This window comes from Trachurus trachurus (genome assembly GCF_905171665.1).
Source record: "Trachurus trachurus genome assembly, chromosome: 13".
NCBI lineage: Eukaryota > Metazoa > Chordata > Actinopteri > Carangiformes > Carangidae > Trachurus > Trachurus trachurus.
Window position 1 is genome coordinate 18,995,149 of NC_139892.1, and position 17,829 is coordinate 19,012,977.

At 42.7% G+C, this 17,829-nt stretch overlaps 1 protein-coding gene across 1 annotated transcript in view; it reads left to right on the top strand.

Moving 5' to 3' along the window:
• nox4 (NADPH oxidase 4) overlaps positions 1-17,829 on the top strand; it is a gene marked incomplete at its 5' end in the record, with an annotated part of 26,503 nt that continues 8,674 nt past the window's right edge. Inside the window, 8 exons of the mRNA XM_083985794.1 lie at positions 1-57; positions 385-480; positions 5,070-5,180; positions 5,744-5,828; positions 14,411-14,508; positions 14,744-14,771; positions 14,955-15,027; positions 16,737-16,817. Of these exons, the coding sequence (XP_083841920.1) occupies positions 1-57; positions 385-480; positions 5,070-5,180; positions 5,744-5,828; positions 14,411-14,508; positions 14,744-14,771; positions 14,955-15,027; positions 16,737-16,817 (629 nt within the window). The remainder of the gene's footprint in view (positions 58-384; positions 481-5,069; positions 5,181-5,743; positions 5,829-14,410; positions 14,509-14,743; positions 14,772-14,954; positions 15,028-16,736; positions 16,818-17,829) is intronic.

Consider the following 17,829-nt stretch of genomic DNA (forward strand, 5'->3'; position numbering starts at 1 on the left):
ATGGTTGTGTCGCTGCGGAGCTGGGTCGCCAACGAGGGAGGAAAGCATCTGGTCCTGGTGAGGAAAAAACAAACTTTCAAAGTTTTACAGTAAAAGCTGCGCCCAGATGGTTTTTGTCGTGATCGAATTTGTCTGGTTTAGTTGTTGCGTTTTTTTGTCAAGAGAAATTCTTAGGAAAATCAACTCAGACACTAAATGAATTACAGTAATTAGACACAGCTTACAGAAATAGTGAGTTCATCATGATGTATCCATAAAACCTGCGACAATCATTACTGTAAAATATGCCAAGGATTAGCAGGTAGTTTTAAGAACAGATGCAGATATGATGTTAAGACTGATTTGTATTACATGCTGTGCCATATGTGGATTGTGAGTGTGTAGATGCTGTGGTTGGGAGCTAACACATGGCTGTTTGTAAAGACCTTCCTGCTCTACTCCACTGGACAGCAGTATCACTACCTCTACAAGATGCTTGGGGTAAGTAAGACCTAACACATTAACATATACAGCCCATGATGTATCCTATTCATTATTTTTCTTGTATGTTTTAACGCAGAGCTCCATGTATATACAGCACACTCACTGTCACATACTCACAGACTCAAATGTAGACATTGTAATAATAATATATATATAGCCTATAGCTACTATGTGACAGTCGTCTATTAGTAGGACCATGTGTAAAGGTTTAGGTGACTAGAGGCTGACAAAATCCATCACACAAGTGCCAATACACAAGTGCATATCAGTGAGTGTGTGGGTGTTTGACTTAAAACAAAAGTGAGCACTAAGGGAACTGCTTGTATTTTGTTTAGTCAATTCATCAAGCTGCAACCCACAGAAGAAAAACAGACAGACATTGATGGATATTGCCATGGTAATTTGATCATTGATCAGAGGACACTTCATTTAAGGCTTTTTGTAACAGCTGGTGCTTGTTACCTGCACTCCCATGCACTGCAATAGGGAAAATGCCACCATAGAGAATTACATACTGAATTGAAAACTAAAATAAATAGCAGATCATATACTACTGAAGCCGACCTTGTGAGTGTGCAAAGTCTTTAAGATCCTCACAGACTCATCATCAGCAGAACCAGGTTTCTAGATTTCGATGGTGTGCACACTGATTAATCCAGATTCTAATGGCTGACAAAAAATAAATTAATAAGAAGCTTAACTCAGCATGAAAACTGAATTTTAAAAACATATCTACAAGTGCTGTGAGTATCACTATTCAGCAGAGAAAATGCACTAGTTTACATCTCCATATACAGTATCATGAATCTAAATGGGTCATGTGATCCTTCCTTAGTGTCTGTCTACAGTGACAATGAGGCTGCAAGTTTTCATCAGCAGAGTCTGAAAATGTTGACAAAACCTGCCGCTGTGTTCAGCCGCTTTACAGATTTCTATTAATATCTCTGAAACCAGTTTAGTGATGGACGGTCATCTGTCACATGCAGCTTTAATGAGTCCAAGTTATGACTATAAACTCTGTGACAGCAATTAGCTGTGTGTCTGTGTGTGTGTGTGTGTGTTCCCCAGTTGGCCTGTGTAGCACTGGCCTGTAGTGACATGAGCCTTGGCACACACACACACACGCACAGAGAATCAGGGTTTTGGTGCATGCAATAACCCATGTGAGCCTTCATGTAATTGTTGTCACAAGTTCAAGCCTGGTGTGTGTGTGTGTGTGTGTGTGTGTGTGTGTGTGTGTGTGTGTGTGTGTGTGTGTGTGTGTGTGTGTGTGTGTGTGTGTGTTTATCTGCGAGTGTGTTTGTTCCAGAGAAAACATTCCCCACTTTTGGAGAGAATCATACAAATACCACTGCACTGACATTACCGGTGCTGTCCAACCACCTGAGACTCTCTGAGCTCAGACAGCTTGGCTTCCTTGCTCTTTGCACCAGCTGGAACTCTGTCATGTTGACGGTCTGCGTCTGCAATGCATCGCTGTGCATCGCTCAACTGATTTTGTTCAAGTTGTGATTTAGTGGAAGCAAGGACAGCCAGCGTCATTAAAAGTTCAAGTTCTTGCCAAGATCACTGTGATTTTATGCTTAAAGGGATAGTTCAACATTTTGGCAAATTGGCCCATTGCCATAATACCTATAGTCATAGCAGTAAGTTTGTTACCTTTAATTGTCGGTGCAAGCTATTTTTAGAACGGTGGAGCAGAGCCGTGAGCTGCTCAGAGGTACACTACGGAGGCCAAGGGAATTTCTTGGTTTCCCTCATCAAACTCATCAAATACACAATCCAACAACTCCAAAACGCTCTGGTGGACAAGTTGTGACCTGCACATTCACCACGCTATGAGATGATAACGGATCGTTACGAGACAGAGCCGTTTTCAAGGTAGATACAGAGTCTGTTTGCTGAAAAACTGTCCCTGAACGCAACCAGCATCAGCGGTTTTGCATGAATTTGCCTCTAAAACAACTCTGTCTCGTAACGTTCCGTTATTATCTCATAGCGTGGTGAATGTGCAGGTCACAACTTGTCCACAACAGCGTTTTGGAGTTTCTGGATTGTGTATTTGATGAGTTTGATGAGGGAAACCAAGAAATTCCATCAGCCTCCGTAGCGTAGCTCTGAGCAGCTCGCCGCTCGGCTCGGCCGTTCTAAAAATAGCTTGCACCGACAAATAAAGGTAACGAACCTACTGCTATGACTATCGCGATTATGGCAATGGGCCAATTTGCCAAAATGTTGAACTATCCCTTTAATGCATAGAAATGAACTGCATCTGTTATTGTTTTAAGCCACTGGACCTATTGACAGCTTCATTGTTAGATCTTTACATCAGACTAAATGTTGCACTTTGATGTTTTCAGTCTTCCTCCACTTTAGCCCTTTGTTGTGAGGGATGTGATCTGAAATGTGCTGCCGCTTTGCAGGTAGCAGTGTTTTGAGTTTTGGCACAAAGCAGCTTTACAACATAAAGAAGGCAGTATGAAAATCAAACAGAGGGAACAAATGTGTGCAGCATGAAATAAGTGGCAAAATGAGATGTGGCAGCGAGCAGCATGTGTGAGCTATTCATGCACTGCCTGTACAGTGGGAGGCACAGGGGAGAGAGAGGGGCAAGTGTGGGCACGCCTCTGGCTTAAACCAAATGCCTTGCCAGAGGGCTGAAGGTTCTGTGTGTGTGTTTGTGTGTGTGTGTGTGTGTGTGTGTGCATCTAGGAAAGTGTTTATAGATATGCATGAGTATGTGTATGTGTATGTGTGTATGTCCACAAGAATGATGGAGATGTATTTCAAAGCATTAATGCTACCGAGGGGGATTTTGATAAAGCATCTTATCGTATTCACCTGGTTTGTGTCTGTGTGTGTGTGTGTTTGAGAGAGTGTGTGTGTGTGTGTGTGTGTGTGTGTGTGTGTTATGGTAGTCTGGGCTCGGGGATGTACAGAAAGCAGGATATCTGATCTCCTGCTTGTGGTTTTGTCGTCAGCTGCCTCTCTTGGGGAAGCTGTGTCGAGAGAATGTGTGTGGGAAGTTTTTGAAGGGTGAAGGTATCAGACTTTTTGAGTTTACTGGTGCTGAGCTTCACAGGTGTCGATTATAACTCTGACCTACCTGCATGCTCCATTTTTACATTTCAGAAACACTGCTGCTGCACGTCTTGCACTTACGTCTTTTAGTAACTCTAGTAGTTGTGCTCTTTACACTTTTTACACTTATGAGGTCAGTAGGAGGCAGTGTGTATAATCAATCATATCTCTTCAGATAACCTTCTGCCACTATACCAATATTTGAATCCACTGACCTTGAATAGAGTGTCCCTTAAAATATTGGACTTCAGCTTCACACATGAGCTGCCTCTCCTCCCTTATTCCTCTAATCTACACACTCACACACCGTCATCTCACACTAGTTGTTTCAGTTCCTTAGGAATAATCAGAAGAGACGGCACCTGCAGTGCACAAGGAGCCTGCCAAGAAAGTGTTTAAATGTGCTGAGTTTAGCAGACGCCAAGGTACATCCAGTGTTTCCGCTTCAAAACAGCTTCGATCATTTTGCTGTAGCTTGAGCTTTGTAAAGCCAGATTATACGCCTGACATCCCCTCCCCATGTCACTTCAAGTAAGCCGTGCATTTTTCATCCTGGTCTGGAGATGCAGTAGTAGTAGTAGTAGTAGAAGTAGTCCTTTCACTGCCTGAACTGAACATAACCTTAAATCAGAGATGACAAATTGTAGAATCACATCACAAGTCAGACAGTGAATCTGTTTTTGATTTGCCTGCACCTTACCATCAGAGATGATCTGAGAGGTGAGTCACAGCTCAGATTTAATCAAACAATCACAATGAATACACACAATGTAGATTCGATATGACGCACATTCTCCCTTATTTATGTCTAGTCTAAATAAATAAACATAAATAAAGTCAAAACAAAAGATGAGAACAGAAGAACTTTACTTTCTTTTCCTTCCACCTCAAAGTTATTCAGCGGTAGTTTTCAGTGTGTCAAAAAGAAACTGCCACTTGCTAGTAACTTTGTCTTTCAATAGTGTCTTGTTTTGTACTTCTGTTGAAAGCCTATACAAATTTAAAATTGTATCCAAGGAGAGGCCCGCACTAAAACTAATTGAGTAAACTGAAGTAAGAAGAGACAAAAGATGAATTTCTTTCAATTGTGTAGATTAGAATGTAGTAACATTTTTGTTATTGATTCTTTTAAATAAGAGCAACTCCAGTCATTTAAGATTTGTAAAGCATGTTTCAAATATTATTTTTACTTAACAGTTACTGACCAGTGGAGTCCATGTGTTAAAGGCAAAGTCTAATCAGAGAGATGCCTAAAGGAAGAACGCTTCCTGTAGGTCTCCATACTGAGAAGGACAAAGATGGTTTTAGAAAACGCTGTGTGGCAGGAAGTCATGCCTCAAGCCTTCAGTGCACACACTAAATAGTCCACATCTGAATAGGAACAACTCAAAAGTGTGTTCATAATCCGCCAGACCCTTATCACTTTACATCCGCCAAGGAGCTCCTGTTGCAGCAACTGCCTAACTATAAATGTGTGTGTGTGTGTGTGTGTGTGTCTTCCACAGCCTGGCCTGTGCATCAGCAGGGCGTCGGCGTCTGTGTTGAACCTGAACTGCAGCCTGGTGCTTTTGCCCATGTGTCGCTCCTTGCTCACCTTTGTCCGAGGAACACACACGGTGAGGAAGGAAAAACTGAAGGGTAAAGGGATGATGGGAAGAGAGGAGCAGGAGGAGGAGGAGGGAGGACAGAAAGACAAATGGGCATGCGGAAGAATGGAGTGATGAATGGGTTGGATTTCGAACCACTGAGGAAGGTAGTTAAGTAAAAGTGATTTATTCAGGATTTTTATTTGAAACGGCAAATTGATCACAAGTTAAGACATCCACATCTGTCTCTAATTTCATATCCTTCAAAATAAAGCCCTTAAAACTCCCACGACAAGGCTGTTCTCGATAAACGAAAAATGTTTTTTCGGTTAATACATTGGGCGGGTACGCCACATTTTCTCCTCTTCTCATGTCACATCACAAAAATGTATGATGGTGTTCTTGTTGTTATATTGTGTAAACCTGACCTAACCCTAACCCTAGAAATGAAGTGCTGAGATTCTGATGTAAAAAAAAAAATGCAAGAAAACAGCTGAAAGCCTGCTGCATTGAAAGTAACGATTCATAAGTTATTAGTGTCGGTTGTTGCTTGAAAATAACTGTTGTCTGTGTTACCACACACACACACTCAGGTATCCAGCAGGAAGACACGCAGACTGTTGGACAAGAGCAAGACCTTTCATGTGGCCTGTGGAGTCACCATCTGCATCTTCTCTGGTAAAAACGTTCACTTATCAACACAGCTCATGTATCACTGGGTGTGTAAACTGTGTGTGTGTAACGTGTGGATAAATGGACCCAGGCTGGCTCAGCATTCCTAGAGTACCAGCTGTGATGTCCTCCCAGCTGGTCATGTGTGTTTTTGCTGTCAAGTTGAGTGTGTGTGGTTGTGTGAGTGTGTGTGTGTGTGTGTGTTCTTATTGTTGTTCAGAGTCTCGTCTCATAACATCGTGGCAGCTCCTGGCAGCTGCGTGTCCACTAAATCTCTGATTTACAAGCTGCTTCCTTTTATTCAGCAGCCAGCGTCGGGCTTTTTTATTTTTCTCCTGAGGAGCCTGGTTCAGACTGGATCACAGTTTTTCACACTAACTGTAGCATCCCCGGCTAAATGATGGTCGGACTCTCAAACTGATGGTTCACAATGTTTTATTCCTTGGACCGTATTCAATGTAAACACACCGTAAGAGCTATGAAAAGAAGAAAACAAAATACAGTTACCTTTACTCTTACTTGAAATTACCTTTAACTGCCTTTATCACAAACAATCATGTAAGTTGACTCTCTTTTTATCTAATAAACTTATTGTAGACTCACAGGTTTTACTCCATGAATTTAAATATATATTTTAACTGCTACGATTGATGTTACAGTCATGAGGGAAAATTCACATTTTAACTGAAAGACAACCTCACATAGAGTGCAATATAAAACAATATTTGACATGAAATTAGCATTTTTAACCGTTCGTTTTTAACCCAATAAACAGTTTTTAACCTTAGCAGACCTTATATAAAACAGACAAAATACATCCTGTTGCATTATTAAAACAACCTACGAGTTAGCTTATAGCTTCATCTCACTTCAATACAGACCGACACGGCAGCTCGCCGATGCTAATAGTAGCTACCGCTAACCACAATACACTTTATGCATGAAAATATCCACGGCAACCAAACTCGAGCCGGACATAAATATAGCATGAAATGGTAACAAAACAAACCTTGTGCCCCTTATTAGCCAGGTGCTAGGGCGTTTCATGTGGGTTAGACACACTTTGCTTGCTTTTAGCATTGAAGACACTCTTTTAGCCTTGCAGACCAGACACACTTTTCCTTCTGCCGGTAAACTCCGAAGCACCGGATGTGTACGAGGTCTCAGCGAGACGCTTTCAAAATAAGAGCACTGAATATCCGTCTGCTTAATATATACAAAATAAAAGCCTGGCTTTAAAGAATGTTACTAAGCAAACATAAAAACACATTTATAAAAATACTATGCTCATATTAAAGGTCATTTACACTCCCACCAAATCATTACTGGTTTTTTCATCCCCTTATTAGATGTAAAGCATGAATGATTTCTAAACCATGTGACCTTTAACCTTTAGTGCTTGAGTCAAAAATGTCCATAAACTCTTCATACTGTAAAGGATAGGTTGTGGAGTGAAGGGGGTGATTAAACAGTCTCTAGGAGCAGGATCAGCTTCTGCACTGGACGTTCAACGATGGATGGCTTGCCAGAACGCTGTCCATCCTTTCCCATCTTCTGATCTCCTACACGAATCTTCACTCTCCTCACTAGTCCATCTTTATCAGTCACTGTCTCTACAACTTTAGCCAATTTCCATTCGTTGCGAGGTTGATCTTCTGTCTTTTCCATCACGATGTCACCGACTTTGAGGTTTCTCCTTGGGGTATGCCAGCGTTGTCTGGTGGCGATGTTGTACACATACTCTCTTCTCCACCGGCCCCAGAACTGCTCTGCAAGGTACTGAACACGGCGCCACCTCTTCCGAGCATACATGTCCTCTCTGATGAATCTGCCAGGAGGTGGTAAGGCTGCAGTGGGTTTCATGGTGAGTAGGTGATTGGGCGTTAGCGGCTCTGGACTATCTGGATCATTTAAGTTGTCAACGGTGAGTGGACGACTGTTCACAATAGCTGCTGCCTCATAAAGGAATGTCCGTAGAGAGGCATCGTCCAGCCTGCCTGATGAGGGTGAAAGAGTTGAACGAAGAACATTCCTCACCGTTCGGATCTGTCTCTCCCATACGCCTCCAGCATGGCTTGCATGCGGAGCGTTCATGCTGAAGTCACACTGTTTCTCAGCCAAAAACGTAGTCAGACGATCAGCATCCAATTGCTTGAGAGCTTCATTCAGTTCATTTTTAGCTCCAACGAAGTTCGTTCCTTGGTCACATTTTATGTCACGTACTGCTCCTCTTATTGCAATGAAACAACGAAGTCCATTTATGAAGGCATCTGTCGACATGTCGTCTAACATTTCAATGTGGATAGCTCGACAGCAAAGGCAGGTAAAAAGCAGGCCGTATCTCTTTTGTACTTTGCGTCCTTGTTTGGTGAAGAACGGACCGAAACAGTCCATTCCACAATAGGTGAAAGGTGGTGATGGATCCACACGCTCAGACGGCAAATCTGCCATTCGCTGCTCCTCTGTGAATCTTCTGAGTTTTCGACATGTAACACATTGATGCAGATGCGTTGCCACAGCTCTGTTGATTCCTGGAATCCAGAATCCATTTGATCTGATCTCATTAATAGTCAAGCCTTTTCCTTGATGTTGGACTTTCTCGTGACAGTGAGCAATTATTGCCTTGGTGATGGGATGACTCTTTGGTATGATCACTGGATGCTTCAGTGAGGTAGGGAGTGATGCATTTTTCAGTCTTCCTCCCACCTTGAGGAGTCCATCCTGATCAAGAAAAGCATCCATCTGAAACAGTTTACTCTGAGAGGGAAGTTGAGTTACCTTACTGAGCAACTTTAACTCTTCTGGATATGCGTGTCTCTGTAAGTCTCTTATGATGATGCAGCGTGCGTCTTCTCGTTCTTGGACGGTGCTGTGGTCTGTTGACTTATCATGTCTGACACGACGAATAAGACGAGCGACAGCCTGAGTTGCTTTTGACCACGAAGAAAACTTTGACAGGCGGTCCGAGAGACTCAGCTGTTCCCGTGTCTGTGTGTTTAGAGTCTGAATCCTCTTGACTTCAGGATCTCCAATCTGTATTTCTGCGCTAACATCTGTAGCTAGAGGTATCTCTTTCTCCCATAGAAACTGAGGTCCTTTGAACCAGCTTGATGTGAGAATCTCACTTACGCTTGATCCCCTAGATGCGATGTCTGCGGGGTTATCAGGTTTTTTCGAGTGATACACTCCGTGGTGAGGAATGTACCACTTCTCTCCTTCCTTCCCTTGATCCTGAACTTCCTCTGCCTCACCCTTTTCAATGATTTCATTCATAAACTTCACATAATGTTCTTTGTACTTGTCATCCTTCGCCAGCTTTCTTTTAAGGTGACTGAGCCGTACCATCGCCAGTTGTTTGTTGTCAGGGAGATAGTGTCTCTCTTTAAAGGGGAGTGGCATCTCGTAATGTCCATGAATGTTCCTCTTGATCCCTTCCTTTAACACATCCAGGAAGCGGATGTCATCCTGAGACACAGTCTTTCCGTCCTTATTGGCATCTTTAAAGTCAGACTCGAGAACCCTGAGTGCCTCAGCTGGGGTCACTGGAGGAAGCTCTCTGACTGAAACTCTGTGACACATGTTGGTGATGCTTGGTGAGTTGTGGTGAGGTGAACAGCCTACGATACTCCACCCCAAATCCGTCTGAACTGCATATGGTTCGCTATCTCCTCCAAGGATTACCTGCCGTGGTGCCAGTGCCCTTGAGCAATTGTAGCCGATCAGCAGACCGACTTCACATTCCAGCTGTGGTGGGATTTCATCTGCTATTTTGATGAGATGATTCCAGTTCCGTGCCGTGTCACAGGTAGGAATGTGTGTTCGATTCACTGGTATACAGTCCTTGGTGTAAGCAGGGGGGAGATCAATGTGGATAGCAGAGCAGTAACCTCTCACTCTCAAACCTGACACTCTTTGACTATGCATTAATGCATCCTTTCCTGTCATGGTTGTTAGTTTCAGTCTTACAGGATGAGTTTCAGTCTGTAAACTATTGCTGACTTCTTGGTCAATGAAGACTGTATCGCTTTGGGTATCAAGCAGCGCATAAACAAGTCTTTCCGTACCTGGATTGCTGACAGAAGAAACCCACACTGGCACTATCATTGAAGTGTTGGTAGATGGCTCCTTAGTTGCCACACTGAGAGCCAATGTGGTTGCTGTTTCCTCTGTGGTACTTTGATTTGAGACTGACGTGGGCTTGGCCTTGGTGTAGGTGTCATCATGGAGAAGCGTAGGATGTCTTGCTTTACATTTGTCGCATGAATGTCTATTGCGGCAGTCCTTGGCGTTATGGCCCGTCCTCAAGCAGCCATAGCAAAGCTTCTTTTCTTTCACATATTTCCGTCGTTCCTCCAGAGCTTTCCCTTTAAACTCAGGACAGCGATGAAGTTGATGTTTACTGTCTTGACAAAACACACATGGTGGCTTTAAACCTGTTCTTAACTGTCCTTGTGTTTCATTCTCTGTAACTGTCTGTGTGTGATAAACACTGGATTTACATTTCTTTTCTTTCAGATGACGTGATGAGTTAGCCTCTGATGAGTGGAGAGCGTGGAATGAAGTAATAGGATTACATGCAATTTCTGCCTCTGTTACAATGAAGAAGACAAACTCCTGGAAGCTGGGAAACTCCTGGTCAACTCTCATGACTTGAGTGACCTTGCGGTTCCACTGTGATGCTGCCCAATCAGGTAGCTTTTGGACCAATTTCTGGTTTTCTTCACAATCGTTCAAAATGTCCAGACCTTTGACATAAGGCATGGCTTCCAGACATGAGTGTAAGAAATCAGCGAATGCTCTAAGTCCCTCAGCATCTCTTGGATGGACCTTTGGCCAGTTTGTTAGTTTTTCCCTGAATGCTTTTTGTATAACAAATGGCTGACCATACCTGTGGTTGAGACGGTTCCATCCATCTTTGTAGGCTTCATCATCATTTCTATAAAATATGCCATCAAGTGTCTTTCGAGCTGGACCTCCTACATATTTTTTCAAATAATGTAATTTGTCAGCTGAAGCAATGTTCTTTTTGTCTATGAGGGATGTGAAGCAAGCCTTCCACTCAATGAACTGGATAGGGTCACCAGTAAATACAGACGGTTCTGGCATTGGGAGCCTGTTCAGAGCTATGCTATCTTGGACTGCCTGAGCCAGATAACTTACATCTGTCCTTGCAGGTGATGCTGTCATTGTGATATCAGTGGGCTGCTGTATGAGAGCTGAAGGAGGACACACAAACTGATGTTCTCTCGTTCTCATCTGATCTACAGAATGAACACTTGCTTCCTGCATTACTTCCTGATCATAAGTTGTGAACCTAGCTCGTGCAGCTTTAATGTCCTTCTCTGCCTTTAATCTTTCCAACTCACGTTTTTGAGCTTCAAGTTCTTTCCTTTGTTGTCCCTCTAGGAGTCGAATCTTTTCTTTTTGTTTCTCCTCTAAGACTTGAATCTTTTCTTTTTGTTTCTCCTCTAAGACTTGAATCTTTTCTTTTTGTTTCTCCTCCTTCAATAACACTTCATACTCTGCTTCCTTTGCTGCTAATTCTGCTGCAGCGTCTGCTCTTTTTGCTGCTATAACAGAGTGTTGACTTGAACCTTTACTTGAGTGTTGACTTGGAGGTGAAGCTGTGGATCCGTAGATGGAGTGAGCATAGTCTCTGTTAAGAAGCTCATGAAGACGCTGCTTTACTGCTTCACTATCAAATTCTTCATCTATGCCTGATATCCTTTCAAGAGCAATTTTAACAATGTCCCTTGTAACTGCCTCACAGGCATCAATACGACGTCTTGTCTCATTAGATGGAGTGAGGTGAGCTCTGATGTCTATGTACAGGTTTATAACACAGTTTTTTTCTTCTTCTAGTGTGTCTATAAGAGTTGCAATGTCACTTTCAGGAATGTTTAACTTTAACTGTTTTCTAGCCTTACGTGCCTGGATCTTCCATTGTTCATAAATGTGAGTCAACCTTTTCTCCTTTTTGTGGGCCTCCTCCTCATGAAATGCAAGCATCTTTTCCGTGGGATTCCGTAGGCGACCAGAGCGACGGAGATCCTCCTCTTCAGTATCCTTATCCTTCATCTGTTCGGAGTCTCTGTCGTCTGGAGACGTCTTTACTGATGCTTCCATGTTGTGAGCAGGTACCACAATCCTTGACCATCACATCAGGTCCCTCTACAGTTGTCCTTGGTCAGCGGCGTGATGTGACGGATGAGGTGAAGCTCTTACTGTAGCATCCCCGGCTAAATGATGGTCGGACTCTCAAACTGATGGTTCACAATGTTTTATTCCTTGGACCGTATTCAATGTAAACACACCGTAAGAGCTATGAAAAGAAGAAAACAAAATACAGTTACCTTTACTCTTACTTGAAATTACCTTTAACTGCCTTTATCACAAACAATCATGTAAGTTGACTCTCTTTTTATCTAATAAACTTATTGTAGACTCACAGGTTTTACTCCATGAATTTAAATATATATTTTAACTGCTACGATTGATGTTACAGTCATGAGGGAAAATTCACATTTTAACTGAAAGACAACCTCACATAGAGTGCAATATAAAACAATATTTGACATGAAATTAGCATTTTTAACCGTTCGTTTTTAACCCAATAAACAGTTTTTAACCTTAGCAGACCTTATATAAAACAGACAAAATACATCCTGTTGCATTATTAAAACAACCTACGAGTTAGCTTATAGCTTCATCTCACTTCAATACAGACCGACACGGCAGCTCGCCGATGCTAATAGTAGCTACCGCTAACCACAATACACTTTATGCATGAAAATATCCACGGCAACCAAACTCGAGCCGGACATAAATATAGCATGAAATGGTAACAAAACAAACCTTGTGCCCCTTATTAGCCAGGTGCTAGGGCGTTTCATGTGGGTTAGACACACTTTGCTTGCTTTTAGCATTGAAGACACTCTTTTAGCCTTGCAGACCAGACACACTTTTCCTTCTGCCGGTAAACTCCGAAGCACCGGATGTGTACGAGGTCTCAGCGAGACGCTTTCAAAATAAGAGCACTGAATATCCGTCTGCTTAATATATACAAAATAAAAGCCTGGCTTTAAAGAATGTTACTAAGCAAACATAAAAACACATTTATAAAAATACTATGCTCATATTAAAGGTCATTTACACTAACACAACAGAGTCACATCGCAAAAGGATGAACTCAAAGTAAAGTTTGCGACAACAACAACCTGCTGCGTGCTTGTGCCTGCTTGGGTCTACAGACCTGTTGACTTGTAGAATTGTGAAGGTGGCTGATGGCGTTTAGGATGTGATACCAAGCTGCAACCTCTGAGGATGAAAAATGAAACAAAAACTACGCATCTCAACTTAACTCAACTCAACTTTATTTATAAAGCACCTTAAACAGCCACAGTTGGAACAAAGTGCTGTACATAAATAAGAATAGAACGCAAGACAAAAAAAAACAACATAATATAAAAACGATAAAACAATACAAATGTTAAAACAATAAAGTCAAGGAATAAAAATGAGTTTTAAGATGAGTTTTAAAAATGGACATTGAGGGGGCAGGGACTTGAGACTGGCACCAAAGGGACTCTCATTTTAAAATGGCCAATAAGCAGAAATAAACATGTCCACAGCCTGGTACTACAAGAAACATTTTATGTCTCCTCTCGAAAGCCTGGATATTTGTGCAAAACATCATGGCAACACAAAAGTTGGAGAGACTTAAAAAACTTAAAATGTCAAGGTCATGCCGCTGAAAAGTTCACGGCAGTCCACTCAAATATTTCAGTCTGACAACAGCGTCCATAGAGCCAACATAGAACGATGGAAATAGGAGAAGTGCAAGAGCTGGCATCTGTTCTTCACTATTACATCATCTGTAAAAGCCTTCTTTCACTATCGCCATACACACACACACACACACACACACACACACACACACACACACACACACACACACACACACACACACACACACACACACACACACACACACACACACACACACACACCTCTTCCCTTTAGGCTACGTTCTCATGTTCTAATAGCCGAGTAGATCTGAGACAACAAATGACAATGAAGACAGAGAGGCAGCAGGGATGGGAGAGAGACATTGATAAGACAGACAGATGGAGAGAGAGAGAGAGAGAGAGAGAGAGAGAGAGAGAGAGAGAGAGAGAGAGAGGAGGAAGGGGGGTGGGAAGCAGTGGGAGTGAGAAAGGATGTGAGTGAGAAAAAGGACCCTTGTGTCTCATGATTACGCCCTCTAATTCCATCAGCTGTCGAAGGGCTGCGTGGTTCGCCTATGATGTCAGGAGAGCCTATGATGTCCTGACTCACTGACACACACACACGTGTGTGTCAGTGAGTCAGGAGGATGTTTTGCTGACTTTCTGCTGAATAGACAAAGAGATGTTTGTACATGTGCTCGCTTGCACTTCATTTTGAAGCGTATTATTAATTGTTTGTGTGTCTGGAGCAGAGGATGTGCGGTGTAGCTGCTGCTGTCTGTCTGCACGAAGACGTGTGTTTTAAATCAGTTACATGTAACCCCCCCCCCCCCCCCTCTCTTTTTGTCTCTTCCTCTCTAGTCATGCACGTGTCAGCCCACTTGGTAAATGTCGTGAACTTCAGCGTGAGCTACTCGGACGACTTTCCTGCTTTGAATTTGGCTCGCTACAGAGGAGAGGTGAGACACACACACATCTCTATACTGCTTCTGCAGCCTCTCTCCAATCAAAGACTCCACTTGCTTATTAGTGTGGTTCAATTGGAGGGGAGGAAATAAGCAGTGGATGTGTTGACGGTTTTCTCTAAAGTGAGCTTCTCCTGCGACATCTCAAATTTAAATGAGTCCTCCTAAAAACTGACTTGGAGCATGACATGCACAAACAGCTCTTTTTGTTGTTGCTTTTTCTTCCCAGGACCCCAAGCTGATCATTCTGAGCACAAGTAAGCAGGACTACTCTTCCACTATGATCCTCCCATTCTCCCTTCTTTGTGTTTCTTATTTCTGCCGTTTAAAACACAACTTGTTGTCAGTATAAATCTCGTGTTGAAGATGAGTACATGTATGTGTCGTTTGATGTTTAACTTAACTGTTGACTGCTGTTTCTGCTCTCTCATTGGCTGCAGTCCCAGGAGTCACGGGGGTCCTGTTGGTTCTCATCCTCTTCCTGATGTTCCTGTCCTCCTCCTACTGTGTGCGGTAGGTCCCGTTAAACCGCCCCGCTCCATCATCATCATCATCATCATCATAGCTCGTCTCTTTTCTATATGTGCTGTGTCACGGATGTGTTAAGAGAGCTGGATACACTTCCTCTATCTCAACCATTATAAGAGATGGGCCTGTAAAACACATTGAACTGCAGAGAAATGTAGCATCTCGTTTTTTTAAATACAGCTGCAGATTTCGTGTTTAAACACATGTGTCTGCCCTGTGTCTTCTCTCCATGTGTAGTATACGCCTTTGTCTTCTGAGTTTATCACTCCCTTGTTTTTGTTTGTGCATGAGAGAGAGAGAGAGAGAGAGAGAGAGAGAGAGAGAGAGAGAGAGAGAGAGAGAGAGAGAGAGAGGGAGAGAGAGAAATGGTAGATGGAAACCATAAGGAGACATGCTAACAGCGCTCTGTTACAGAGCAAATCCCCTCTAAATGTTCCACTCTCAGCTCTGTCATTACTGAGGTCATGGTGGGTCACCCACTCAGCATGAGTGTGTCTTAACTTGTGCAGGTGTGTATGCCTCGTGTGTGTGTGTGTGTGTGTGTGTGTGTGTGTGTGTGTGTGTGTGTGTGTGTGTGTGTGCGTGCTCCTCTTGCTTTCTTCAGTAATTGAACAAAGGATAAGAGGCTTTTCCAGACCACTTAAGGCTTTAGATAAGAGTTTGGCTAAGTGGCTGGAGTGGTGGGATGATGGCTGCAGCACACCAGAGGAATACCGACATAATGAGTCGCAATGATCCAGTGACATTACAGTAACACACATTAATGTGCTGAAAGTTATTACAAAACAGAGTTTGTACATTTACAAGACTTTCCATCAGCATTTTTACTCCTGAACCTTAGTTCCCAGTTTGTTTTATTTCAGAAAGCTGCAGCTCACTGGCACAGGATCAATACAGTAAAGTCAATTTATCAATCAGCTAAGAATTCAGAATTCTCCAATTTGGAAAATGGAACGTACAGCTCTCAATTTTCCAGTGGATGGATGGGTCTGAGATCTTGGAAGTAACAGAAGGAGGTCAGCCTTAGTGATAGGATGAGAAGCTCGGACATCCGGAGGGAACTTGGATTTTCCTAGCCATGTCCGACTGAGAGAGGAACTCACTGGAGGAGGGATCACATATCCCATCCGGCCTGGGAACTCTTTGAGGATCCCCCAGGAGGAGGTGGCGAGCATTGCTAGAGAGAGAGAGAGAGAGAGAGAGAGAGAGAGAGATGTCTGGAATGCCTCGCTCACTCACTTACCACTGTGACCCGACCCCCGGATACGAGGGAGCAACTGGATGGATGGATAAAATGAATGATGCTGCTCAGTCTTTGAGGCAGCCCTGTACAGAAGCAGGATATACTTAAAGATCACAAACATGAAAGAAGTTGCAGTAAAAGAGGGAGAATACGGTGTTTATGGAGGGGTCGTTGTGTGTAATGACCCCTTTAATATTGACCTCTTGTATCCTGCTTACTCAGCCTCTGAGCTGGGAGTCTCTGCGTCTACTCCTGAACAAACTCTGACTTTGCTTTCATCTTTTGTTGTCTCCTCTTATTTTCTTTCTCCCATTAACCTGCTTCCTTACATTTGCAGGTTAGTATTTCTCATTGACATCTATTGTTTTGGTCTTTATTTCCACCTGGAAACTTCCTGGATCTTTGAAAACAATCATGTATGATGTCATTTTGCACTTTTCTTTTTTTTCAGGGTTTCCCACTATGAGATCTTCTGGTACACACACAACCTCTTCATTGTCTTCTACATCATCCTCATGGTGCACATGGTTGGGTAGGTTTCAGGGCTCAGCCCACTAATGGCAGTGTGAAATCTGTGTGTGTGTGTGTGGGTTGGCTTCTGCACTGATGGTACAGGTTGTCCCCATCTTAACCTCTAACCTTCAGAGATAAGAATGTGCTTCACTTCAGCTAATGTTGGAGACTCCCGCTGACAGCCGGAGACATCCCAGAACGTTTTCTCAGCAAATTAAACCTCATTCACAAAGTCGTGTTTTTCAGCTCCTCTGTCAACAACCACATTCATTTCTCTGTCCTTCCTGTTGTGTTCATGAAATCATGCCATAGTTTTCTGATTCACCTCATTAGAAGTAGTTAATACACTATTGACAAAGTCAGTATGAAGTATCCCCTCACTTCAACATAAAATACCAATTCATTTCTTTGTTCTGTTTCAAACTGACGTCAACTTTTTAATATTTTCTTAGGGCGATTGTTTTATGAGGTTTTTGTCATGACAGGCCCAAACAGACAAAGACATACAAACACAGTCTTGCTAGCTTTATGGGCATGTTTTCCATCTTGGTTGATTGAATAGACACTGTTGCTTTTAAAGTGTATTATTATGTAATTATCACTATACTGTCTTTCTAACGTGTCAGGAAAATAGTGCAGCAAAGTGCATGTGTGTGCTTTTTAGTTTCTGTTATATTAGGAGGTCCAGATGACGTAGTAATGAGACTAAGTGAAAGCCGAGCATATAGCTGGGTGTGTGATCAGTGTGTGAAATTGAGGACATACTTGAAAATCGTTGTGGAACCACTTTAAACAACTGACACCATTGCGTTGCATTCAGCCCAGTGTCAACTGGTTTCAGCCCTTTATCCCACTGCAGCCTCTCACCAGTTAATGTTCCTCTGATTACGTTGCTTCATTTCGAAAGAACAACACAGCATATCAGGAAACTCCCAACAGTCAGCTGGACGACCAAATGATGCTTTTATCACTCAACTCTATCACCCTCTCAGTCAGTCAGAACATTTCACTGTGCAGTCCGGTCAAGAAAC